At 53.3% G+C, this 25,135-nt stretch overlaps 3 protein-coding genes across 11 annotated transcripts; all 3 read right to left on the bottom strand.

The window, feature by feature from the left end:
• Positions 1–5,995: 5,995 nt before the first annotated feature.
• On the bottom strand, positions 5,996–18,447 carry FBLIM1 (filamin binding LIM protein 1). 7 transcript variants are annotated; one of them, XM_072917285.1, is made up of 15 exons: positions 18,371–18,447; positions 16,631–16,701; positions 16,400–16,540; positions 15,443–15,660; positions 14,935–15,065; positions 14,747–14,858; positions 14,488–14,657; positions 14,217–14,395; positions 14,003–14,120; positions 11,669–13,697; positions 10,433–10,653; positions 8,770–9,084; positions 8,049–8,195; positions 6,441–6,569; positions 5,996–6,262 (listed from the first exon to the last, which is right to left on the bottom strand). In XM_072917285.1, exons 4-10 carry the CDS (start codon positions 15,633–15,635, stop codon positions 13,584–13,586), a joined length of 1,017 nt encoding a protein of 338 aa, XP_072773386.1. In that variant the 5' UTR covers positions 15,636–15,660; positions 16,400–16,540; positions 16,631–16,701; positions 18,371–18,447; the 3' UTR covers positions 5,996–6,262; positions 6,441–6,569; positions 8,049–8,195; positions 8,770–9,084; positions 10,433–10,653; positions 11,669–13,583. The 7 variants fall into 7 exon arrangements, 5 of the variants coding, with proteins under 5 accessions (XP_072773386.1, XP_072773384.1, XP_072773387.1 ...); XM_072917283.1 differs by having other exon boundaries at positions 5,996–6,259; XM_072917286.1 differs by having other exon boundaries at positions 5,996–6,259; positions 14,747–14,810.
• A 1-nt stretch (position 18,448) lies between these two features.
• Positions 18,449–22,013, bottom strand: TMEM82 (transmembrane protein 82). The gene is made up of 6 exons (XM_032752207.3): positions 21,882–22,013; positions 21,738–21,810; positions 21,371–21,545; positions 20,313–20,721; positions 18,966–19,153; positions 18,449–18,864 (listed from the first exon to the last, which is right to left on the bottom strand). Exons 1-6 carry the CDS (start codon positions 21,958–21,960, stop codon positions 18,799–18,801), a joined length of 990 nt encoding a protein of 329 aa, XP_032608098.3. The 5' UTR covers positions 21,961–22,013; the 3' UTR covers positions 18,449–18,798.
• Positions 22,014–22,296: 283 nt separating this feature from the next.
• SLC25A34 (solute carrier family 25 member 34) lies at positions 22,297–24,800 on the bottom strand. 3 transcript variants are annotated; one of them, XM_002189342.6, is made up of 5 exons: positions 23,952–24,688; positions 23,322–23,387; positions 22,846–22,998; positions 22,621–22,755; positions 22,297–22,529 (listed from the first exon to the last, which is right to left on the bottom strand). In XM_002189342.6, exons 1-5 carry the CDS (start codon positions 24,405–24,407, stop codon positions 22,365–22,367), a joined length of 975 nt encoding a protein of 324 aa, XP_002189378.4. In that variant the 5' UTR covers positions 24,408–24,688; the 3' UTR covers positions 22,297–22,364. The 3 variants fall into 3 exon arrangements, with proteins under 3 accessions (XP_002189378.4, XP_032608021.3, XP_072773389.1); XM_032752130.3 differs by lacking the exon at positions 22,621–22,755 and having other exon boundaries at positions 23,952–24,800; XM_072917288.1 differs by lacking the exon at positions 23,322–23,387 and having other exon boundaries at positions 23,952–24,776.
• Between the last annotated feature and the right edge of the window lie 335 nt (positions 24,801–25,135).

The following is a 25,135-nucleotide window of genomic DNA, read 5'->3' as shown; positions in this document are numbered from 1 at the left end:
CAACCTACCTTTATCCCCAGGTGAGCACACATCCAGCCGTGGCCACCAGGCAGACAAGTAAAAAGTGAATTGAGATGGCAGGGAGGGCTGTGGCTCTGCTGTCTGTAATGGCCCCAAAGGCCAGAGCAGCAGGAACCCTGAGTGAGGCTCAGGGGGATCCCCAAACCCCCCTTGCCTGCTCCCCATGCTCCCCTCTGCTGACACAGGGAGGATGTGTCACCCTGAGACACTCCCTCCACCAAAGCAGGGTGGCTGTGTTGTTCTGAGGCATTTCCTCCAACAGAATGCAGACCAGGCTGCCCTGAAAACCACACAGGAGAAACTCCCGCTGTGGGAAGGAGTCACCTCCTGCTCCCCACGGGGGCTGGCACAGCTCCTTAATTAACGTGGGGAGAAGAAATTGCCCAGTGCCAAGATCACTCGTCTCTAGTTGCCTGACAAGTCACACCCCAGCTCTGCAATGTAGAACTAAACATTTTTTAACCCACGAGATCTTTTCCAGAGAAGCATGCCACTGCACTGATAAAACACCTATTTCTGTGTCCCACAAGGAAAATGCCCAACCAGTTTGCACTGTGAGGCTGGGAGCAGTTTGAGGTCAGGATAAAACACACACCCACGAGTGTTGGTGTTTAAAACCTTCACTGCTTTCACCACAGAGCAAACCCATATTTCAGTATTTTCCATGGCCAAAGACTCCTGATGATGATTTGGTATTGATCAAACCCATGTTTTATTTGTCAGAGCTACCTTTTGCCACCCAGTCCAGCCGGACACTGTAACCTTCTGGCAACAAGTCCACCTCACTACTGGTCAAAGTCACCGAGCTGTAGTGCCTTAACAAATATGCAAATCTCCTGATTTAATCAGATCTCTGACGCAGGTGGACTCGATCTGTGGTGGCCCCAAGCCTTATCCCTGACTCCAGTGGCTGCAAGCCCATCCTTTGGCAGCCCTGTGCCTCAGTTTCCCCAGTGATGATGGGCTCTGCCAAACTGGGATCTACTGATTAATTAAAAACCCCAACAACTCCTTGCACACAAACCATCTATTATTCAAAACGTATGATGGAGCCACGTGAGCAAAGAAAATGCGATGCCAACACGCTCCACCAGCGCTTCCAGTGTGGAACTGGGCTCAGCTTTCCATTTTACCTGGTGGGGAGCCCAAGGAGCAGTTTGTACATGTCTCTACCTTTAATAGGCTCTCCATTTTGGAGAGGAAAAACCCAAATCAAAACTGCCAAAAAATCAACTTTTCCATGATAAATTCTCCCTCTGACGGAGTGTACTTGCTACAACTGCAATCCCAACCGTTCTTTCTCCTGCTGGGGTGGCATCTCTGAGGGACACAAGTAAAGCACAGCAGCTCCCAGGTCCTCCCAGGGAATCTCACACGGAGTCACTGCTGTCACCCGGCCATCTCACAGGACATGCAGGGGCTGGGAGCTGTCACAAACAAAGCCATCGACTCTGTTGACAGGAGAGGGTTCAGACGAGTGCCAGGAAGGTTCCATTTACACAACAGCCAGCTGGAAGAGGAGCACAAAGCGCGGCTGGTGACGCAAAACAAAGCTCTGGACCATGGTGATACTCTTCAACTGCTTTGCAGGGAAGCTGTTCCTAGTTGCAACCGCACCAGCGATGCTGCTGTAACCAGATCCTCCAGCTCAGACGAAGATTTTAAAGAACACAGACCCAGGCTGGAGAGCAGAGCAGGTATAACACAGGCCAGAGGGGCTGTGATGAAGGACCAGCACCATCCTTGTGTCTGCAGAACAGACACACATTTGTGCCAGCCCAGTGTCCTGCCATGAGCAGCCAGGACAAGACACGGCTGCACTGCCCTGTGTGCTGCCCTTCCCGGGGATCAAACAGCTGAGCACAAGGGGATTTGAGCTGTTCTCCATGACCCGATGGCCCTCAGCCTTTGGGATACACACTGCAGGGAACAATTTAAATTACTCCTGGGAGGGTGTAGCTGAGAGCCCAGCTATCTCTGGACAACTCAGCCAGCCCCACAGTTAAAACATTTGGATGTTTCTTATCAGTGCCTGGAGGCGATTAAAGTGCCAAGCCATTTGTTAGTGAGGGAGCAGGTTATAAACCCATCTCAGCTTGAACACCACGCTCATGTCAGGAAAAGCAAGGCAAGAACAGGACAGATCAAAAGAGAGCCATTAAAGGCGTGAGAAAATGAGGCTGCCATATAAGGAGCTAATAAAGTTAGCAGCTCTCCAGTTTGAAGGGAAAAAAAAGGGCAGAAAAAGTGGAAAACATCCTTGGGGTCCACACAGCAGCCTCTCCTTGAGGAGGAAAAACCAATAAATAGAAATGGGCAGACACAATGCTTCAAAAGGCAGGTTTATCCTTTTTGAACACAGCACCTTTCCCGAGCGGTGGAGCTGCCACACATCGCTGAGACTGCTCATCAAACGTTTCAAAAAGCAAAGATTAGATACTGAACAAGGACAGCAACCTCTGTTGGCTCAGACCATAACTTCTTACCCTCAGGTCTGGCTCAGCAACATCTCTGTGTGATGTGCTGGGAAAGGGGGATATTCCACCTCTCCCTGGCTACATCAGCCGGGATTCATGGGGATCTCCCCACCACCAGGGCACAGCCGGTTCCTTTGCTTTTTGTAAAAAAGCAGGATGTTTCCCAGCAAAGAGCCCCAGAAAACACTCAAGAGTGTTCCTTTGTTTGAGCCAGCCAGCTCCAGCCACCATCTTGTCAGGATAAAATGTATTTACGTGTCTTTCTCACTCATTGATAGTATTTATGAAAAGAACACTATGACAACTGAATATCAAATTCCCAGCTAGGCTTTTATCTCCTTTTTAAGCCAGCCTGAATTATTGGCCTAATTTTATATCTTACCCATTCTGCTTTATGCTCGTTTTCTCCAAGAAAGAATTGGTGCTGTTTGATATTTAGACCCATTTGTTGCCAAGACAGAGGCTATCAGCTTAGGGGCTGAAAACACTTGGAGCACAGAGCTGAGTTCTGGAGCCTTAACCAACACAAAGCACAGGATTTATATTAATAAAGCTCTTGATTTCAGTTCTTTTGAGGGTTAGTGCTCCAAATCTTCCCGATGAAATGACTCTGTGTGGAAAACTCCCTTCACGTTTTTGAAATGCAGTATTTAGTAATTTGTTTTCTGATGCTCTTCCCTGTGGTGTTCTTATCCACAGGGACAGGAGCTGCCATGAAATGCCACCGTTTTTGCCAGTGGCTTAGCACCAGTCACATCCCACAGCCCAGTATAGAGGGGGCCCTGGACCTCAGTTGACATTGAACCCATTATTATCTCTACATAAAAGCACATTTCTGCTTTTAAAATTCCTTCTACAAAGAACCAGAGGTTTCTTCAGCAGCAGAACCCAGTGTGATGGTTAAGCCACACAACCAAAACCTACATGCCAACAAAGGACTGTAAAAGAGTTTACTCACACTTATGGCATGGTAGACGTATTAGAAATAACCCTTTTTCTTTAGCCTGTTGTTGGGAAACAATCACAGGAATATCACAGTGCCAGCTCCTGCCCTGCTTCCCCTTGCCCCCAAACTCCTGTACAACCATGTGCCAGAGAGCTGTGTCTGCTCACCTCACAAGGGTTCTCCTCAAACACAGGACTTTCATCACTAGACAGGACTATGGCCTTCTAGGCTGCAAAATATTTCATTTTAAGGGAAAACCAAAGAAACCAAACATAAAAAAAGACAGTTCCATGTGACTGGATACCCAAACAGGACAACTGCAAAGGATATAAATCCCCTAGGACTGGTTACATCACCAAATCCTATACTTTGCCATTTTTAACACCTAATTGTTGCATTAACTCTACATCCAGATGTTATTTTTACCTGTGTGTAATGCCCAGGAGGAAAAAAAAAAAAATCTCAGAAATTACACTGGAAATGTTACAGGACAAGGCTTTAGCACAAGCCCCACAGTCTAAACCTGCAAGCTACAGGCTTCTCTTCCCACATTCCTCATTGGATTGAGCAGCACACCCAGCACAAAATAAACACCAAGCCACCACCATCTGAGCTTTAGTTTCATCAAACACCATTTTGATACCACAGCAACGTGAGGGTGTTTAAATGAAAAGGAGTGATCCCATGTCTGTGGAGTTACTGCTCCTTCACTCCAGAGAAAGCACAAAGAGAAATATTTGTGCATCAACACCTGCTGCGCTCTAAGCCTCTCCTCCAACACGGCATGGGAGAAGTTCCTCATCTGCCTTTGGCTTTTATTTTCACCTCTGCAAATCTCACAGTGCAGCTTTTAACTCCTTTGACTAAGAGCAAAGCTTAAAAGGCCACGGTTCTCTCCTGAACAGAGGAGGAGTTGAGGTTTTTATCGCTTTTTGGCACTGGAAATTCAGGTTTTGTTTAGCTTGGAAATATCATGGATGTAGCTCGAGTAACTCTTCAGGGGTAAAAGTTCAGCACTCACAAGGCAATTCTCAGTCGTTTATCCTAAACTGCCAAAGGAAAGTAATTTAGAGTCCCACAGGGTGTGCCAGCCTGAAAAATGTGGAATCATCCCAACAGGCAGCTCCTTGCTCCTCCAAACTTCCCTGCCAGCAAAGGCCTATGAAGAGTACAAGGTGTATCTCCAAACCAACACAGCCCTAATGAGGGAATAAAATCCAAATCCCTGTCCACCTTGGCTTACTCCAAACAAGGCTTTAGGCACATTGTTCACACATCTACCACAGGGAGCAGGGTATGAAATCTGACCTGGCCACCTCATCCCCACCCTGCACTTATTTTTGGCCAAAAAGAAGGATAAAGCTGTAGCTGTGCCAGAAATCCCTGCAGCAACCAGTCAGTGAAATAATTTCTCCTAAGGGGCTTCTCCAGGGTCGGGTCAGACAGCGGCATCCATGGAATCCTGATGCAATATCCTCATTAAGAGTGGCTAACGACCCCCAGCACTCCCTGTGCACTAATGACTGCGGGAAGCTGCGCCTCCAAGCCATGTGTGACCTGGCAGAGACCAGCACCAGGTCTCTGGTTATTGCCTTTGCAACACAACAGAAGAAATGACACCCAGTAAGGAAGTGTTTCCCTTCTTCCCCGTGAGCAGGACTCTGAGGAATGGAATAATAAACCAGCTGCATCTCACAGGACCAAGTTCACAGAGAAAAAAAATGTAATTCAAGGGGACCCTGATCTTCATCAATACCATTTAAGATGTTCAACACACCCTCCGACCTCCACTGCTTTTGCCTGAGCAAAATTAGGAGGAATAGACTATCCCACGTAGGTCTGTGGGCTTGGAGGGAAAGGGGCCCCACAGTTCTGCTCCCTGGAGGCACCCGCTCTCCCCACCCCTTTTGTGTGTATTTTTTTTTAACGTGCCACACATCAGCACAATGCTGACAAGGGCTTTGTATGTTTTCTGCCTATGCAGCAGTTCAAGACACACAACTCTGGATTTTTTGAAAGGGAAAGGGGGAGGGAACTGCCCTTCGCTGTACTGTTTAATTGCACCGCTTGCTCTTCTGCATGACCACAGGGAAGGGAAACAGCACCAAGGTTTAAAAACAGAACCATTTTTAGTAGCCAAAAGGGTCAAACTCAGTCTTCTCACAAGATACAGCAGAGCTTAGAGTAAAATCTACCAGAGACAAGAAAAAAATTATAATTCACCAGGGTTTCTTCTCTGGAGTTGGATGTGACCCCAGAAAACAGCTCATCCATCCTCACTTGCTGCTGTTACAGTCTCCACATTTGCACACCTGCCAATGCATATTCCAGCACTGAAAAAAAAAGGAGGGAAAGGTCTGGAAAGCTGGACTGTCAGATTTTCCACCTGCCAGGAGCAGCTCAACGAAGCCTGGGTGGCTGAGCACCAAGGAGCAGCGAGCAGAGCACGTTACCAGCCTTCTGGAGTTCCCATCTCACACGCACATGCCTGATTCGGACAGCGCTGGCAAATAGCTTCCTTCAAAAATAAGGATGACTAATCCACAGCAGCGCCGCTTTATTTATTTATTTTAAAGCCACAAGGCAGAGCTTTTTCCAGAAGCATCAGCCTTTGTGAACCAGCAAGCAGTGGGAAGGGGAAGTCCTGGGACCCACTGATGCTCTGCAGACAGAAGTAACCACAGGAACACTGTGGGTTTGTGTGGCCCGTGTGTGACACATGCAGACATGGCTGGAGCCTTGTCCCTCATGCTTCTGGCAAGGCCAGATCCCACTGCCTGGGTGATTCCTGGATCCCTGCGTGGTTCGTAGGGATCTGCTGTGGAGAGGGGTTACATAAACAATACGTTGTTTCCCTTGGAAAAAAAACAAACAACCAAAACCAGAGGACAAAACGCATGAAACAGCTTTAACCCGTAAGTGCAGTATCCCCCGGGGTGAGGGGATGTGCTGGAAAAAAAAACGGGGTGCAGGGATTTGGGATGGAAGCAGAGCACCTGAATCACTCGGTGGGTCCAGTCCCCCCAGCAAGGTCACTCTGGCTCGCAGGGACACACATTAGTGCTCCAGTGCAAGGCTGCGCTGGAACCGCAGTGGAGGCAGCGCTGCAGGAGGTCACTTAGGGACTGCACAAAGGGAATGGATTAAAAAAAAAAAAAATCCATAAGCAGATGTTTACTGACATGCAGCAAATCCACAGCTCGGCTCTGGAAAGCTGCGTGGCTGGAGGGAGAACAGCCCAGTTCCCAGGACGCAGCAAATACTCTGCATCTACAGATTTAGGTTACAGCTTTTAGCCAGCCCCACACCCGTCACCCCACCCACCACCCCCCACTGAAAAACCCCCAAACCAAACCAAGCTTGTCATCTTTTTAAGCACTCAGAAATTGAGGTTTGCCACCGAGGTGATTTTGGGTGGTGGCACCATTAAATACTTACCCACCTCACAGCCAAGGGCTGCACAATCTGAAATTTGTGAGTGTTTGCAAATGGTTTGGAAAGCTTTCCAAGGAAGGTGCTGTAGGATTGTAAATCCTTCCCGTTATTAATAAAAGGGAGCTATTGTTCCAGCTCTAATCAAGCCTTGTCTCCAGCTGGGCAATTTTAAAATGCAATTCAAAACACACACAGGAAAAAAAATAAAAGATCATGAGGAAGCTTCGGGGAAGAAAAAAAAAAAAAAAAAAAAACAACCAAAAAACAACCAAAACCAAACAGTGAAGGAGAAACGGGAGGAGGGAAGGAAAATAAAAAATAATATTCCTGCTATTTAAAATGAATTCCGAGCAGGAGCATGCTGGGGAGGGGGGGGAATCCCCTCTCCCACCGCCTGGGAAAGGTCACTTATGCCATCGGTGCCACGGCCACGCCGGAGCAGAGCTGCGGCTCTGCCAGCCCTGCCTCATCCATCTCCATCAGCGACAGCTCTGCTTTCCATTTATTTAGAGGGGGAAAAAAACAAAAACAAAAAACAACCCCCCCAAAAAAAACCCCTCCAAGTTGCAAACACCTCCCCAGCGCTCTGTTTTCAAGGCTGGGGGAATGGAGCAAGGGGGAGCGGCTTGGAATGAGGCTCCCAGCCAGGGAGAGGTGGCGCATCCTCCGCATCCTCCTCCTCCTCCTCCTCCTGCCCGGCGCTGCGGCAAAGGCGCCGCAGCGGGGGCTCCCCGCCCCCGTGGAAACTTCTGGAACAAGCAGCCAAGCTGGAGAGAGGAGAGAAACCTTTATACCCGCAGAGGGGAGAGGGGAAAAAAAACAAACCCATGTAATAAAAGGGAGAGGACTGCACGAGGCCGGGGAAAAATAAGAGATCTCTGTAAAAGTGAAGCCCCCGAGCGGCTCCGGCAGCCCCGGCTCGGGGGGTGGTGCAGCCGCCTCGGCTCGAAACAAAACGCCCCAACAAAGCGTATTTAAAAAAAAAAAAAAAAAAAGAGAGATAAAGGGAAAAAAATGGTGGTGTTCGTAGCGCGAGATGGTGGGATAAAGGAGCTGATCCCTCCTCCTGGATCTACAGCAAAGCCGGCCATTGCAGTTCCATTTATCCTTTTTTCGTGCAATGAATTGTCTGATCCGGACTAGTCGGCTGCATTTGCAGCTTCACTTACTGCGGTTTGGTTCTGTCGTGCTTTTTTCCTTTTTGTTTCTTTTTCATTGTTTGTTTTGGTTGTTTTTTTTTTTCTGGGTGTATTTTTTTTTCCTCTTTTTCATTAAAAAATAATCCTTCCCAAATCTCCCAAGGAAAATCTACATCTCTGTGGAACAAATAAAACATGCAAGCACAAATTCCATCATGGATTGTAAAAAAAAAAGAGATGGGTTGGTTTTTGTTGTTTTTTTCTTCTTTTATTTTTATTTTTGATGGCATTTTTTCTCCTGCTTTTAGGACACATTGTAGTAGGAAACCAATGGAGGAAAACAAAGGTAATATATATATATATAAAATCAAAGATATATATGGGCCAAAGTTATAGTGATTATATATAATTAAATTATAGTTTTTAGTTATGTGGGCTTATTTTATATTTTAAGTAGTCCCTAGGAAAAGGTCATCTATATAAAAATATGAAATATATAGCAGTATTTATATATTTATATTTATTAAATACATACAAGTATTTCTGTATCTATAGAAATAAAAGAGCATCTGTATAGGCCTAAATCTGCAATTCTATGGGGAAAAAAAAAGCAGTATTTTTGGTACGTAGCTTTTAAGAAATAACAAGCAATGTTATAGCCGGTAACAACACTGATGCAGGAAAAAAGGGTAAGGCAACATTAAAAGAATATTTAAAACAACAAAACAAAACAAAAAAAAAAGCATGGTACCTTGGCTACAGTCTCCAACAACGAGTGGGTGGATGTTACGGGATTTGGTTTGTTTTTTTTTTAATGGCATTACCACGTCTGATCACACCAATATATGATTTTAATTAAGCGAAAGGCGGGTGAGCTGTCGTGGGGAGCAGGCGAGCAGCGATCGCTTCTTCCCATACCACTCCGGCTCCGATGATAAATCAATCCTCGTGCGTTTGGGGCTTTTTTTTTTTTTTTTTTTTTTTTTTTTGAGTGTATTTTTTTTCCCTAAGCACATTTGGGGATTTTCCATGCCGTGAGGAGACCGGGAGATGGCGGCTTCAACCCCTGCGAAGGAGAAAAGCGGTGGAAAAGCAAAGAATTAGGCATAAACTACCCACCTTGGGGGTGCGTGTGGTGATGATGAAGGAAGGGGGTGGGGGGCATGTGGAAAGCGCAATTCAGAGCCAAAGCCCCTTAGCTGTGAGGAAAAAAAAAACAACATTTTAAGGGGTATAACTGAGGGAGCGGGGAGAGGAGCTGAGGTGAGAAGACCGGGGGCTCCGCCATGGCCGAATAAAAACGCGCATTTCTGGCCATTTTCACATCCTTTCGCAAAGGCGGCGAGGAGAAAAGGGCAGGAGGGAGGAGGGGATAAGAAGAAGGTCAGGTTTCACCCGCAGCGCTTTCGCCGCCCGCCCGGAGGGGATTCCCACAGGATTAGAGCCCCTCCGTTATGCCCGCGCCGCTCTCCGCCCGCCGCCATTTTGTCGCCTCAGAGCCGCGGCCCCGCCGGGCGGCCATTTTGTGAAGCGAGCGCGGGGGGGCAGCGCCTGAGGGGCCGTGAGGGGCAGCCCCGGCCGGCGCCGCCTTTTGTCCCCCCAAACCCTCCTTTTCCTCCTCATTTCATCTTTTTTCTTCGGGAATTTCTCTTTTTCCTCCCGAAACACTTCGTGTTGAACCCCCCGCCTAGAGCCCCATCGCTTCAGCAAAAAAGCAAACAAACAATAAAATAGAAAAACCCACCATACTCAGACGAAGCAATCCAGTAAATGAGATTAAAGCATATTCCATAGCTTGGCTGTGAGGAAAAGTTTAGCTGCACGGAGAATTAAGTGATATAATATTATATTACATATATTTATTCCCCGTCCTTCTCCACTTTTTTTCCCCCAGTAATAAATCCCTGATATCAATAATCCACCTTGACAAAGGGGATAACCTCTTCAAAAAATATCCATGTTTTTATTTCAATAAAACACCTCACTCACACTGCTTTACTGGACATTCCATCAAAATAAAGATATAACTTAAACCACATGAAGCCAAATCTGGGTGAAAATTGGTAATTTTCAGGACATAGGGCTGCAGGATGCTATAATCACTGATACATGAAGGAAATCTGGGGTATGAAATAACAAAACTCTACTCGCAGGTGTGTGCTGTGCGTCTATTTTGAAAAATAGGGTGGGTTGGGCTTTTTATCCTTTATTTTATAAAGAAGCCAGTATACCACTTGCAGCCTAGTAACGCGCTTGCGCACTCGCCTCATCCCTTTCCCCTCATGCTATCAAAATCAATGTGTTTTAAAACTACATTGTGGCAGTGGGTGGTTCAGTTTTGCCAGGAAAATTGGGGATAAATGAGAATATTAACATACAGCCTTTTTTTTTTTTTTTTTAAATATATATCTCACCTGTGCTGCATGACCTGGAGAAATCCACACTTGGGCTGCTCCTTGTATAATCCCTGCTGTTTTTTGCCTTTTCCAGAATCAGCAAGATCAGACTGCTTTTCATTTAAGAAATATAATTTTTTTTTAGGCTGTGTCGAAGGAACATGCAGAAAATAGGTCTGAATGCTCTGTGGGGAAGAACAGCGCTGCAGGGAGCTGGCTGGGATGTGACTGCCATTAACCTGGGATGCAAAAAAAAAAAAAAAAAAAAGTTTTCCTGCAGTTCTTTCTATCTTATTTGAGAAAAACCATCGCCAGCACCCAACCTTGCTCCCAGCACCTTTTCCAGCCCCTTTATCATCCCACTTTCCTTGCACCACACAACAAATCTTCCGTTTTCCAAAGAAACCTGCAGAAAGGGTTGTTTTGTTTTGTTTTTTGTGAGTCAACACTTGAACCGCTGATTTGAAAACACTACAGCTGGCAGCTCCTTTTTCAGTTTAAAACCTCTTTTTAAAAACCAGGCAGTCCTTTGAGTTGTAAAAAGATAACCTTTAGGCTTTTTTTATGGGACGCACAGTTGTGTTCCTGGGAGCAAGTTGGCCTCGCAGCAGAGTGAGAGATCGGATGCCTTCGCTGGGAAAGCCCAAGGAAATTTTATCCGCGGGCCGCACCCAGCCTGAAGTGAGGAAATATTTGCATTTGCTGCTCCTTGGAAGGCAGCCAGGTCCTTCCCGCTCTCCCCAGCCTGCCAAGAGGGATTGCAAGAGCTGACGGGCGTATTGCAGCAGCCAAGGGAAGGGCTGGAGCCATCCGGAGCGCTGCCATCCTCTCTGCCCTTTGCCGCTGCCACAGGGACAAGAGGAGGGACTTGGAGCGGGGTTTACACCTGGGTGGTCTTGGGGGGCACTCCACAAGGCTGTGGAGCCCAGCCCCTCAAAATGTTATTTTTTCAAGGCAGGATGTGTGGTTGGTTTACTTCTGCAGACCTGGGTGCTTGCAGAAGTTCTCGTGACGGGGTGAGGAGCCCAAGGACAGGCCGAGCCGCTGCAGCCGATGGCAGCGGGACAGGATCCAGCTCCTGCAGCCCCAGCCCTGCAGCATCTCCTGCATGCGGCTCAGAATTCCTCGAGCTCCTCCCAAGGGAAAACACGGGGCTGTGCTTTTCAGGCAAAGCAATGCTCCCCAAGCCTCAGCTCGTAGTGCTTCTCCCTTTATCCGGGAAGATGCCTTAAATCAGCCTTTTTGTCCTCTTACCTGTGTCCGTGTATCCCTGTCCCTTGTCACCCTCCGCTCCTGAAATACCACGTCAAATCTGACCATGCTACATCCCTTCACCATGCTGCCAAATGCTCCAGCGGTGCCTTTCCTTTCTCCGTGCTTTCCAAGACCTCCAAGGCTGCCTGTAAATAAAAGCATTTCCCTGCCTGTCTCCAGCCAAAAATTCTGCATCCCAGTGCCAACAGCCCATCCTGGAGGGCTCCAAGGGGGAAATACCCAACTCCTTCCCACCATTCCTCTATGGAAGGTTAGTGCAATTTGCAATAACAAATCCAAAACACCGCTCAGCATTGCACTTCCATCCTCCCCAAAATCCCTGAGTGGAAAAATATCCATATTACAAAATGCAAACAGCCCTTTGCCCTCTGGGCTTTCTTTTTCCTGCTCCCTTTGGCCACTGCCACATCCTTTTACTTTTTTAGCATTATTTTGATGCCAGATTTTCCTCACAGTGCAAGAGGCCTTGGAAAGTGAGAGGTGACTCGGAGCACAGGAATTCCTTGGCATGGGACAAGGCGTTCCCACCCAACTGGACCCAAAGCCACCAACTTATGTGTCTGGGACAGACCACAATTTATTTATAAATACATTTAAAGCAAGTTATGATCTGATTGATGGCCCAGAGATGCTCATTAAAAAACACTGAGTAATCAGCTTTGTAGACAGGGAAGAGTCATCAGGAAATAGTTATTGATGTGATAAATTAACCATCATTAACCCCTGCACTCAAACAGAGCACACACCAGAGATGTATATGATCCAAGAGCTGCTGGTCTGGTGCTTTCTTTGTTTGCAGCTCCCATTTTCCATCAGGAAATCATTAAACATCATCTCACATGCTCATGCTATTTTCTGCTCTTGATTTGTGGCTTTTTAAACACTTTCGGTTAAAAAGAAAGTTAGAAGTTTCTCCGCCTGGTTTGCAACGCCCTCGCAAACAAAACCACTAAGCGCCGGCAACATCAGTTGCACAGATGTTGGGCACGCCGAGAAATGGGTCTAATTTCTGCTGGTTTGAGGCCTGGACTGAGAGGAGATCAAAAAGCTTCCACTGGCAGAGCGATATAATCTTGGATAATATGCAGAAAGCGGGCTGTCCATCTTTCCCAGCGTCTCGGCCCTGCGGGATGCTTTTAGCTGGAGTTTTACTGCCTGATGGAGGAATCTATGCTCCGGCTGCCCTCTGCCGGCTCCGGATAGACAGTCAGCAAAAAAAAACCCCAAACCACACCAAAACTCCTTTTATCAACACCACGAAACATCGCCAGATCCCATATCCACCCTAAAAACAACACTCGGCTCTCCCCAGGGTGACAGCAGCATCTGCCATATCGCTACACCCTAAAATTAACTGTTATGGACCAACTCTCGCCACACCTAGAAAATCCAAAACTGGCTTTTTTCCCTTATTTTAAACTTGGATTTTATAGGTTTGGAATGCAGGGTGGATTAAAGAAATGAGAGTTTAAAAACTTGGGGTTTTATTTAGCTGCGAGTAACTAAATCAGTGCCCACAGCTCTCCACAGAGAGAAACATTTCAGTGAAATCCCAAGGAAGCTTGAGAAGAAAGAAACACCACCCAAGAAAACCAAACTGGCCTTTGGAAAAAGGAGTTTAAAAAAAGAATGAGGAATAAAACCTCCAGTCCTTATTGCTGCTCTGTCAGGGCATTTTATATTCATGATGAGTGCAGAGTTGTGCTGGGACATATCTACAGTTCTCCACCCAACCAACCCACCAGGTCAGGGGCCTGGGGACATTTTGGTGATGAAAACCCAGTTCTGCAGTAATTTGGGGGCGCAGCAGGCACCCAGGGCTGGCCATGGGGCACATCCCACTGGGGGCACCCCCTTTTTGGTGCACTGGAAGAGCTTGATGAGCTGCAGGGTCTCAGCAGGACGACTCGTTGCGCCAGTGGATGTGGCAGGACTTGCAGAGGAGGTGGTCGTCCAGGGGGTAGCACCCGTTCTCTGTCAGCTCCGGCGACAGGGGCATCCTACAGCTCTGGGGGCAGGAGGGGAAAAGGAAGCCACCTTTTAGAGGTCCCTGTGTGTGTTACATCCTATTTTCCCTGCAAAACCCACCAGCACTCCAAAAAAGTGACAAACTACATCAAAAGCATGCAAAGCTGAAGTCCTCCAAACACATCACCACCACCCAATTTATTTATTTTGCCCCTCCCCATTACTCATAAGATTAACTGAGGGCTAAAAACCAGCTGTGGGTGCTGCCATCCCTGTGTCCATGCTCAGCTAAGGCTCAGTGCCACCCCCTTGGCTTTGGGGACCCCTCAGCCCCCAGGGCCGTACCTCGCAGCGGTAGCAGCTCTCGTGGAAGCTGCGTCCCAGGCACTCGATCTTGTAGGTGTCCTCGTCCTCGCGGGGGACAATGGGGCGCTCGCAGGCGCTGCACACCGCGGCGTATTTCCTGATGGGAGCCAACGGGAGCAGCGTGAGCCCTGCAGGCTTGAGGGGACGAGCCAAACCCAGCTCCCAGTATGGGAGACACTCCCCCATGGCCAACCTGTAGTAGTCGGGCACGCAGTACACATCACCCTGTTTGTCCACAGCGAAGCTCTCGGTGCCGATGGCCCGGCCACAGGCAGCGCAGGAGAAGCAGCTGGGGTGGTAGCCCTTGCCCAGGGCATGGACAATGTGCTCCGTGATCAGCCCCTGGCACTTGGCACATTTCTCCAGCGTGGCCTGGAATTTAGAGAACACATGCCATGAGATACCAGCCCACACCCCAAGGGACGTCCCGAGTGTGCTGGTTTTCCCTGAAGAAGGATGGGTACCTGGAAGCAGGTGTCACACGTGGGGCATCCATCTCTCTGGAAGTAGCGCTGCCCAGCCAGGAGCCGGTGGCACGTACGGCAGGTGAAGCAGCCAGGGTGGTACTGCTTCTGCATCGCCTCCACCGTCGGCTCCCGGGGCCCCAGCGCTTTGTGGCAGAAGGCACAAATGTCTGCAAGAAGCAGGGAGAGCTGTTGGGAGCTGCGTGCCTCAGTTTCCCTAAGTGGGGATGAGCCCGTGCACAGCTGGGTCTCCTCGTACCTCTGGAGCTGTCCCTCCCCGGGTGCCCATTCACATCCTGCCACTGCCGCTTGCCTGCTTGCTCCTGGGAAAACGTGGGTGGCTTCAGTTCGGCAGGGAAGGTGGAAGGGGCCTGGCAAGTGGGGAAGGGACAAGCCACGTTAGGGGGAAGCTGAGGCACTGGGGGGGCTGCACTCTGTTATCCTCACCTGGAGGGTGGCGGGCGCTGCAAGGTCCAGTTGCTGCAGTGCCAGACCCAGCGGCTCCACAGACAGGGGCTCCACTTCAGAGAGGGGCAAGACTGGTGGGGATCCAGGTACAGGGGCTACCGGGTGGGTTTCTGCAGCAACAGACAGATGTGGGGGATTTAGGGGATCAATAATGTCCAATAGCACCCCATCACAATAACGCCCTGTCACAGTAACACCCCAACAGCTTTGCAGCAGCGCTTGCAGACCTGCCCCAAAAACAAACGCCATCGAAGCAGGAGGAGACAAACAGCACCGATAAGCACCCAGCAATGGAGAGCAAACACAGCCCGTCCCCAGGAGCCGGATCCATGCCGGGTTGCATGCAGGGATTTGGGGAATAACTCCCCAAAACATACCCACACATGCCCTTCCGCACACACATCCTTTAGCAAAGCATCTCTCCAGCCTCCTCAGCCCCATCGCCATCCTTCCACATCACTCACAGCTCCCCATGGACACCCCTCACCTCCGTAGGGCAACGTGGGGGGTGACAGCAGGATCTGGGGGTGATGAGTGCCGGGGACCTCAGCATCACCTGGCTGCGGCTCCGGCTGGGTTTTCTCCTTGGTGGCCACGTCCCTCCTTGGTGGCACGAGGGTGATGAAAATGGATGAAGCGATTCTCTTCTCTGCTTTCCCTGGCAACATTGCTGAAGCCATGGAAAGGCCAGATTGGGGGTTGATTCTAGGGAAAATAAGAAAGAAAGAGAGTAAAACTTGCAGGCACACTGGCAGCTCCTGCAGCTGTGCTGCCCTTCGGCATCAACCCACCTCCCGGAAAGGGAGAAGGAACAAGCGTCCCATCCCACGTCACAGCAATAAATGGTCTCGTGCCTGGGAGGACACAGGTACAGAGTCCTGGCAGCAGCTGATATCTCCCATTTTCACACCTCTGTGGCCATATCCCACCTTTTCATAAGCATTTGGATCTCCTCTATTTCCTCTTATTGCTCCTACCCACCTGGGATTAAACTCCCCATGGGCAGCAGGAAGTACCCACCTTTCCTTTTATAAAACAGGGCATCTATAGGATTTTGCTTTTGCAACCCCTTTTTTAAAATCTTTCCACATCCCCATTCCCTCCCTCCTTATCCCCAATTCCTTGCCAATCACTTCCAGCTCTGCACATCCCCCCTTTTACTTTTCCAGGTGGGAAAACTGAGGTGTAGTGCTGTGAATCACCACATCCCCGACACTGACACATCCCCTGAGCAGCACAGGCAGGACGCACCCGACCCCGAGAAACGCTGCTCAGGAAGGAAAAGGGCTGTTTATCCAACTTCCCAAGGGGAAAAGCAGCTGGGGCGAAGCTTCCCCTTCCCAAATGGAATGGACTGAGGGGGGGAACCCTGAGGCTTTAGTCAGGGCGCTGTGTTGGTGAAGCAGAATTCATCCCTGAGGTGAATTGGCAGCTTGAAAGATACCTGTGTGATGAGTTCCCGGTCTCATGCGGCTCTGCTCCCCCAAAATCCCACTCACGGGGGTCAGCACATCCTTTGAGGGGCAGACAGACTCCCCGAGGTGGGCAAAAAGCTTCGCGATGTTCCTGCCGGTGACTTCAGCCTCTGACTCAAGGGATTAAAGAGGAAGGGATTAAAGAGGAAAAAGAACCCCGAGCACTTCGCTCCCTCTTTCCCTCCCTCCCCGCTGGCTACCGGTGCCTTCGCCCAGCTCCTCACCAACCGGGGCTGCCGCTTTTCCTCCTCCCCAGCAGAACTGCGGAAAACTGAGGGGAAAAAGAAAAAGAAAAGAACAATCATAAAAAAAAAAAAAAAAAAAAAAAAAAAAAATTCTCCGGGGTTAATAGGAACCATGTGCTCATCGCATTCCTCTTTGTGCTGGGGCTGATGGATCCCGGCAGCCCCGTGGCAGCACCCCCCAGATGATCCCCCCGGCCCGAGGGGTGCATTAACGGGGGTCCCCCCTCCCCATGTAGCTCCATCCTGGTTTGGGGTGCCTGAGGCCACACTGGAAAGGAACCCCCCGGTTTCCCTGAGATCTCCTGGGATGGAAGTTCGGGTGGGATTGATGGGAATAGGGCCACTTATGGGGTATCCCCACAACCCCCAAAAGCTGTATGGGACACAGCCCTCTATGGCTGCACCTCAACTCTGCCCCAGGGACCTCTCGGAGGCTGCTCCGAGGACGCCCAAGGAACAAGGGATGGGGGTACACAACTTGGTGTCCCATCTTCCCCCACCCCAAGTAGTCCCTCTGTCCTCTTGTCCCTCACCTGGGGGCGGCCTTGCAGCCCCCCGGCATCCCCTGGTCCCATCGTGCAGCCTCAGTGCTCCCTGTCCCCTACCTGGCAGTGCCGTGTCCCCTATGGAGCGGTGGGTCCCCCATCCCCTCCCTGGGAGGGTCCCCGGTCCCCTCCGTGGGGGTGGCTCTTGGTGCCCTTGTCTCACCCCAGGATGACTTCGGGTCCCGTGTCCCATATAGGGGCGCTCCCTGTCCCCTCCTGGGGGGGTTTCCAATCCCACATCTGGGGTGGTCCCTACCTGGGGGTGGCCCCTGTTCCCTACCTGGGGGTCGCACCTTGTGGGCGAGGTTCTCTGCCCGGGGAGAGGGGTGTCGCCTGCCCCGAGGTGGCCCTGCAGCCTCTCGGGGGGTGGCCCTGTCCCCGTCCGTGTCCCCTACCTGGGCAGCCGCTGCGGCTCCCTCCGTGCGCTCCGCGGGGCAGCGGGAAGGCAGAGCCGCCCGGCATCACCGCCCCTTCCTCCCTCCTCCTCCTCCTCTTCCACCTCTCTTCCTCCTCCCCCCTGCCTGCCCCACAGCCCCGGGCGGAGGAAGAGTGGGGTACGTGTCCTTAGGGTGCCCCATTCACCCTCCGACTGCCCCGCGCTCCCCAAAGTGCTCCCTGGGGGCCCCATCTACCCCAGGGTGACCCATGGCCCCGTGGGTGCCCCATATCCTCTGGGATTACCCCCTCCCAGGTTTTCCCATGGACCTTCTGAGAGCTCCACACACCCTCGGGGCACCCAAACCCCAAGGAGTGCCCTGTGAGCCCCCCATACACCCCCGGGGTGCCCGTGTACCCCAGTACAGCCATAATATCTCCATATACACCCAGGATAACCCCTATCCTCCCATACAGCCGGAGTTAGCCCCATATTTCTTCTATGTACCCCCCTAGAGCCCCAGCATGCCCCATAAACCCCTATAGAGCCCCCACTGCCCCAAACACCCCCAGACCCCCTCCTGCTCCCCCCTACATTGGGAGTCCATGCCCAGGCAGCCAGAACCCCCCTCCCTACACTGCACCCCACCTTCGCAGGGCCTTTTGTTCCCTTGCACAGCACAGTGATGTGCAGCCAGGGGGAAACTGAGGCACAGCCAGAGGGTCACCCCACTCAGTGCCTCAGCTTCCCTTCCCAAGGAGGAATTCTACCCACCTCCCTCAAAAATCTGCACCGCCACCATCCCAAGTGCCTTCCCAGCACAATGGGACCCCAGCTTGCTCTGCCCATGGATTTTGCTGGAAAAAAACCACCTTTATTTTCTGAGATTTATAATCCCCTGGAGGCCCCTGACAGTGTGGCCCAGCTGCCAGCAACGATGGGACATCCATCAGCACCCTGCAATCCCACTGGGACCAGAGAGAACAAACCCCAGCAGTGCCGCAACCTCATGGAACCCCCCTAAAAACCAGGGGCAACATGAGCCTTCCCCACGACCTCCTCCATCCCATGGGATGGGGTCGGACTCCTTCCAGGAGCCCTTTTTTCCTTATTCCCCACGGGGGATCTGTGATGGGGGGATTCTGGGGTGCCCAGTGAAGCCACCCTGAGTTTATTTCCTCTGTCCGGTTCCGCCCTGCGGCTCATCGGGACGATTCCTCGGATCTGGATCCTGACAGATTATCCACGTGAGGCTGCTGGGCAAAATCCTGGCCGGGATGGAAGAGAGAAGCCAAAAATCCTCTCACCATGGTGCCAGGGCTGCTGCCAGCCCTCACCCCGCCTGGCAGGGAGGTGTCCCCCCTCTCACCTGCCTCCAGCAGGACTCCAGCAGGACCCCGGAGCGCAGCAGGCACCAGAACTCGCCCAGCAGAGACACCAAGAGGTGCAGGATGTCCATCCATCGGCCCACGGTGAGCAGGAGGATGAAGAGGCCGCCCATCCTCACCAGCACGGTGCGGAACGCAGCTGCCCTGCCCGTGCTCTGCCGGGACTCCTCTGCCAGGACACGGCAGGGGACGCTGGGACCTCCGCAGCCCCACAACGGGGACACCAAGCGTGCCCCTATACACCCCCAGGACAGCCTTTGTACCCCTTAGACAGTCCCAGGGTGCCCCAGGTACCCCCAGGACATCCCATGTACTCTCTGTACCCCCCCAGTACACCCGGGATATAGATACACACACTCCCTACAGAGCCCCAGGGTGCCCCATATACCCCTATACACCCCCAGAATGTGCCATATACCCCCTTACAGACCCCCAGGATGCCCCACATACCTCCTTACAGACCCCTGGGGTGCCCCATATACCCCTATACAGTCCCAGAATGTGCCATATACCCCCTTACAGACCCCCAGGATGCCCCATATACCCCTATACAGTCCCAGAATGTGCCATATACCCCCTTACAGACCCCCAGGATGCCCCATATACCCCTATACAGTCCCAGAATGTGCCATATACCCCCTTACAGACCCCCAGGATGCCCCATATACCCCTATACACCCCCAGAATGTACCACATATCCCTTTACAGACCCCCAGGATGCCCCATATACCCCTATACACCCCCAGAATGTACCACATATCCCTTTACAGACCCCCAGGATGCCCCATATACCCCTATACAGACCTCTGGGATGCCCCATATACCCCTATACACCCCCAGAATGTCCTATATACCCCCTTACAGACCCTCAGTATGCCCCATATACCCCTATACACCCCCAGAATGTGCCACAAACCCCCTTACAGAACCCCAGGATGCCCCATATACCCCTATACGCACCCAGAATGTACCACATACCTCCTTACAGACCCCCAGGATGCCCCATATACCCCTTACAGACCCTCAGTATGCCCCATACACCCTTCTACACCCCCCAAATGTACCACATATCCCTTTACAGACCCCCAGGATACCCCATATACCCCCCCAGAATGTACCATATACCCCTTTACAGACCCCCAGGATGCACCATATACCCCTCTACACCCCCAGCACATACTATATATACCACCTATACTGCCTAGGGACACCCTGCATACCCCCAGTACACCCCATACACTCCGCAGACCCTCCCAGGACCCCCAGCCTGCCCCTGTCCAGCCCCAGCTGGCCTCCAGTGGCCCCACACCCCACGGAGCCCCACATACCCTGCATGTAGACCACCAGCAGCGTGTAGCAGATGGTCAGCGGGGTCCAGAAGCGCACGGCCTCACCCGTGGAGAGGAAATCACGGTTGATGAGCTCCACAGCCGCCAGGTCAGCCACGGCGAAGGTGACGGCCAGGGCGTTGCGCAGCAGGCGGGGGATGCCGTGCCCTGCAGCCAGCAGCAGGATGCAGAGGCCGCAGTAGCGCTGCCGGCTGTGCAGCTCGTACAGGGCGCAGACGTGGCGGGCCAAGCGCCGGGCGTGCAGCGCCAGCAGCCCCGCCAGCCCCGCCGCCAGCGCCAGGTTCCAGCTGCGGTGCGGAGCCCCCTCCAGCAGGAAGCTGAGGCCGCAGGACAGCCCGCAGCCCAGAGAGTACTGGCACAGCAGGTAGAGCTGGCTGCTGTGGGCACCCTGCAAACAGCAATGGTGAGGCTGCAAAAGATCTCCAACATCAACGAGCCCAAGTTCCCCCACTATTGCCGTGTGCGCCTCTACTCATCTTTCCAAGTGTCTCTCCAAACATTTGTTGAACCGTTCCTGGGATGATGACTCCAGCACTGCCTGTGCCAGTGCCTGAGCACCCTTCCCATGAAGGATTTTTCCCAATATCCAATCTAAACCTCCCTCCCTTGGCTCAGCCTGAGGCCATTCCCTCTCCTCCTGTCCTTGTGAGCAGAGCCCGACCCCCCAGCTGTCCCCTCCTGACAGAGCCAGAAGGTCCCTCCTGAGCATCCTTTACTCCAGGCTGAGCCCCTTTCCCAGCTCCCTCAGGCTCTCCAGCTGTTTCCACCTCTGGACACACTCCAGCCCTTCAATGTCTTCCCACAGAAGTCCCAGAACTGGAGGTGTCCCACCAGTGCCAGCACAGGGGACAAGCACTGCCCTGGGACCAGCCAGGGGCCATTGGCCTCTTGCCCACCTGGTGACACCCGGCTGAGGTACAGAGGGACACACAGCCACCTCCACCTCCTCCATCCATCCCCCGTGGGTGCTGAACAAACCCCAGTTCCCCATCTCCATCCATCCCCGCCGTGCCTCAGTTTCCCCCGTGCCACCTCACCTTGCCGAGGGAGAGGATGGTGGAGACGGCGCGCAGGGAGAACTCCAGCACCACCAGTGCAGCCACGCGGGAGCCCACCAGGGCCAGGACAGGGGTCAGCACCAGCACGTGCAGCGGCTCCAGCAGCGGCCGCCGCGCCGCGATCGCCTCCTTCTCCTCCTGCCGCTCGGGGTTGCTGGGGACAGCAGGGGGGAATGCTGAGCTGGGGGATGTCACCCGAAATGGGGTGACAGCCCTAGTGACATCCCCCTCTGTGTGCTCTGCATCCCCTGCCCCGCTCGGTGCCAAGAGCCACGGCCCAACAGCAGATCCCAAAATCAGATCCCCAAAACCAACCCGCCCCAGGGGACAAAGGGCTGGTGCTTACTTCACACACTGGATGTAGAGATAAACCTTCAGGAGGCTGCAGAGCACCGAGACGGCGCAGGCACCCACCAGCCCTGCGGGGAAAGGCAGCAGTGGGTCACTGGTGTCCCCTGGGCTGTCCCCAGGCCACCCTCGGGCATCTCACCTTGCAGGAGTGCATCCAGCAGTGCCCAGCCCCACGCCAGCCCGGGAAACGCTGGGAGCCAGGATCCCAGGGAAAACATTTTCGGTGGAGAGGAGCCACAGTGCAGCCAGGCCCCGGCTCCAAGGTCCACGGGGTGGAAGCAGGGGGTGGCCCCCCCGGCTAGTAAATCATTATTAGGGCAAACCAGGGCAGCTGGAGCCCTGGCTGGATGAAATGAGCTCCAGCTGCCCCATGGAGGTGAAAATTAGGAGAAGAGAGATGTGATGCACATGGAGGGGGCACAGGGACCACCAGCACCTTTAACCTCCCCCCATGACAGCACTGCCATTCTCCTCTCCACCCTGAGGCACTGCAGCATTTCAGGTCCTGCCCCCCCTTCTGCACCACCCCAAAGACCCCAAGACAACACCAAAAATAGAAAAACCTCTTTATTAACATCGGTGGTGGTGCTGGCAGGAGTCTGTCCTACAGCCCTGGGGGCTGCTAGTGCTGAACCATGTTCCTGAGCTTGTCCCAAAAGAAGAGGCTGAGGACGGTGTGGGGACCAAGGCGGAGGTAGACGGCGCCGATGCCCTTGTACAAGCCCAGCAGCCCCTCTTTGCTGGAGATTTGCAGGATACAATCCAAAAAACCTCGGTAGAGCTTGCCCTGGGGAGACAGGAGCCAGCTCTGCACCCCTGCCGGATGCAACCCTGGGAAAAGCCGCGTGTCCCCTGTGCCGTACCCGGAACGGCCTTACCGTGCCGTCGGCGTCCACCGGCTGGTTGTAGAGCCGCGTGCTGACCACGTCAAAAGGTGTCATTGTCACAGCCACAGCCACACCACTCACCATGCCCCCCGCCAGCACCGCCGCCCAGCTGCCCTTCCTGAACCACTGCGGGAAGCGCCGGCATCAGCTCTTCCCAACAATGAGGGGGAGCACGGGGGGCCGGTGGCGGCCGGATCCGGCACACGTCCCGCTCACCTGCCGCTCGCAGACCCAGTCCTTGGCGGAGGCGAAGGTGGCGAGCTGCACGGCCGAGCCCACGGCCACGCGGGGCACGGCGCCCGACACCCCCCGCCACAGCCCCACCACCCCGTGCTGCTGGTAGATGCTCTTGAAAGCGCCGGAGATGCTCTGGAGAAGAGAAGGAATTAAATGGGAATAAATGGTGCATCCCACCTGGTCAAAATTTCCCACCCTGCTGGTGGTGACATGAAGCCACTGTTGGCTTTGGAGAGATCTCAGGGGGTCTGGATTCTCCGGATTCGGTATCGCAGCCCCACGTGCCTGTCACACCCCCTCTGTTCTCACACTGTTATTTATAGCGTCATTACGGGGCCAAGCAGCCAAACAACAGCTTTAAATTCCTGCTGACCAAAATAGCATCGTCCCCGCTGGGGCCCGGAGGTGCCACCAAACCCTCTGTGTCCCCTCACCCCACCCTTGTCCCCACTCACCTCATGGTTGTGCTGGTGGCCCACGGCCATGGCCGACAGTGTCTGGGCTTGGAGGTGAGTCTTGACCTTGGGGGGGACAATGCCAGGTGACAAAACCCTCCAGTGCCCCTGCTGGGACCGGCTGTGGTCCCCCCATCTTCTTGGCAGATTTTGAGGGGAAGTTTCAGCCCCTCCAACAGACTTGGGGGACACAACTGAGCAGCCAAGTGGAAACTGCAGACTTTGAATCCCGTTCCTTTTACCCCTCTCACCCGGGGCAAAGGGACCCTGCAAACGCCCACTGCTGGAGCTCTGCAACCCTAAAAAACTGGAGAAACCCTCTAAAATGAGAGAGGGGAAACCCCACAATTTTGGGAATAATTTCCTTATGGGGGAGTTCTCTGCTGGTTTCCTGAGGGGGATTTGAGGGAGAAAGCAGGGGAAGAGCATGCACGATGCAAGAGCAGGGGAAGAGCACCCCCACGCCCCACATTTGGGGGGAGTGGCAGGGGATGAAGCAAATCAAGTTGAGGGGGGGATGAAGCAAAGCAGCGGAAGAGAGAATGAACCAAGCATTGATAGGATGCAGCCAAGATGCCGAACCTTTTCGGGGGACCCCCAAAACACCCCTTGGGGCGGAGCAGCACTCACCAGGTACGCGGGGCTGCCCACGACGGCTCCCACCGCCCCTGCCACGGCCCCGGCGGCCACGGTCCCGCCGGGATACCCGGTCCAGCCGGCGTCCTCGGCGTGGGAATAGCAGTAGAAGCGGACACCGTTCATGAGCCCCTGGTAGAGCAGCCCGGCCGCCAGCCCCTTCTGCAGCCCCCGCAGCCCGTCCGCCCGGCACACGGCCACGGCCGCCCGCAGCACCCCGCGGTAGGGCCGGGGGTAGGTGCCCGGGGGCTGCAGCTCGCCCTGCAGCTGCAAACGCGTCTTCACCACCTCCAGCGGGTTGGTGAGGAAGCAGGCCAAGCAGCCGGCAGTGGCCCCCAGCACCAGGTCGGTGGCCGGGGGCACTCCCCCGGCCGGGCGGCTGTTTTGGGGGGGGTACTGGAATTCCTGCAGGGAGTCGGGAGGGCGGGGGGAGAGGGTCCCCGCCGCCATCCGGCACCTGCCCGCGGGGGTGGCCCCAGGCTCCACCTTCCCGAACGACCGCAGGGAAAAAATCTGGGGGGAGCGACAGCGAGCGCCGCCTCCTGCAGACCAACCCCCCACCCAGTCCAGCCCCCAATTTGGGGAAGGGATGTGGGGAAAAGGTCGGGCCTGGGGATGCGTCTCCGGTTCCCCCCCAGACCCCGGCGCGCCCCCGGCAGCCGCGTCCCGCCGGGCCCGGTCTCACGTGATGGTGCTGCCCCGGCGCAAATAGGGAAAAGCAGGCAAAAAAAAAGGAAAAAAGGGCGGGTAACACAAACAGAAACGGAGGGAGAGGAATTCTGGGGGCGCACGCAGTCCCCCCAGCCAGCCTGGGGAGGAGGACGAGCCCTGGAAAACTCGCTGCGCTTGTGGCCGCGGTGCTGGGGGGGGACTTGCAGAGAGGGTCTCGCCCGCTTCTCCCGGTGCTTTGAAATTGGAGCTTCCCGCGGAAAAATGCTGCGGGGGGTGGGGGCTGTCGGTGTCCCGCCCCCCGCCGTGGATTTTTATTTTTGGGGCTGCGCAGGCACCCCCTCCATGGACTTCCACTGCGGTGCTGACTGATGGGCAGGACGTGTGAACACCCCCACACCCCAGACTCCGCCCCTGCCACTGGCTCTGCCAGTCCCAACATTTTGGTTTTGATGTCAGAAGTCAAGGAGGGTTTATGGGGACAGTGGGTGATGCTGGTGGCTGCCCCC

This window comes from Taeniopygia guttata, chromosome 21, assembly GCF_048771995.1.
Source record: "Taeniopygia guttata chromosome 21, bTaeGut7.mat, whole genome shotgun sequence".
NCBI classification, from domain to species: Eukaryota; Metazoa; Chordata; class Aves; order Passeriformes; family Estrildidae; genus Taeniopygia; species Taeniopygia guttata.
Note: the sequence above shows the minus strand (reverse complement) of the source record. Positions and strands in the feature narration are given on the sequence as shown.

Coding starts and splice junctions, on each gene's coding strand:
- FBLIM1 (XM_072917285.1), bottom strand. CDS start 15,635: ATGGCTTCAGCAATGTTGCCAGGGAAAGCAGAGAAGAGAATCGCTTCA. Junction 14,121..14,216: donor TGCGTGCCCGACTACTACAG/GTTGGCCATGGG, acceptor GGCTCCCATCAG/GAAATACGCCGCGGTGTGCA. Junction 13,698..14,002: donor AGAGCTGCTACCGCTGCGAG/GTACGGCCCTGG, acceptor TCCTGCCCCCAG/AGCTGTAGGATGCCCCTGTC.
- TMEM82 (XM_032752207.3), bottom strand. CDS start 21,960: ATGTTTTCCCTGGGATCCTGGCTCCCAGCGTTTCCCGGGCTGGCGTGG. Junction 21,811..21,881: donor GCTGGATGCACTCCTGCAAG/GTGAGATGCCCG, acceptor CTTTCCCCGCAG/GGCTGGTGGGTGCCTGCGCC. Junction 21,546..21,737: donor CTCTACATCCAGTGTGTGAA/GTAAGCACCAGC, acceptor TGCTGTCCCCAG/CAACCCCGAGCGGCAGGAGG.
- SLC25A34 (XM_002189342.6), bottom strand. CDS start 24,407: ATGGCGGCGGGGACCCTCTCCCCCCGCCCTCCCGACTCCCTGCAGGAA. Junction 22,999..23,321: donor GCCACCAGCACAACCATGAG/GTGAGTGGGGAC, acceptor TCTCTTCTCCAG/AGCATCTCCGGCGCTTTCAA. Junction 22,530..22,620: donor CGGTGGACGCCGACGGCACG/GTAAGGCCGTTC, acceptor CTGTCTCCCCAG/GGCAAGCTCTACCGAGGTTT.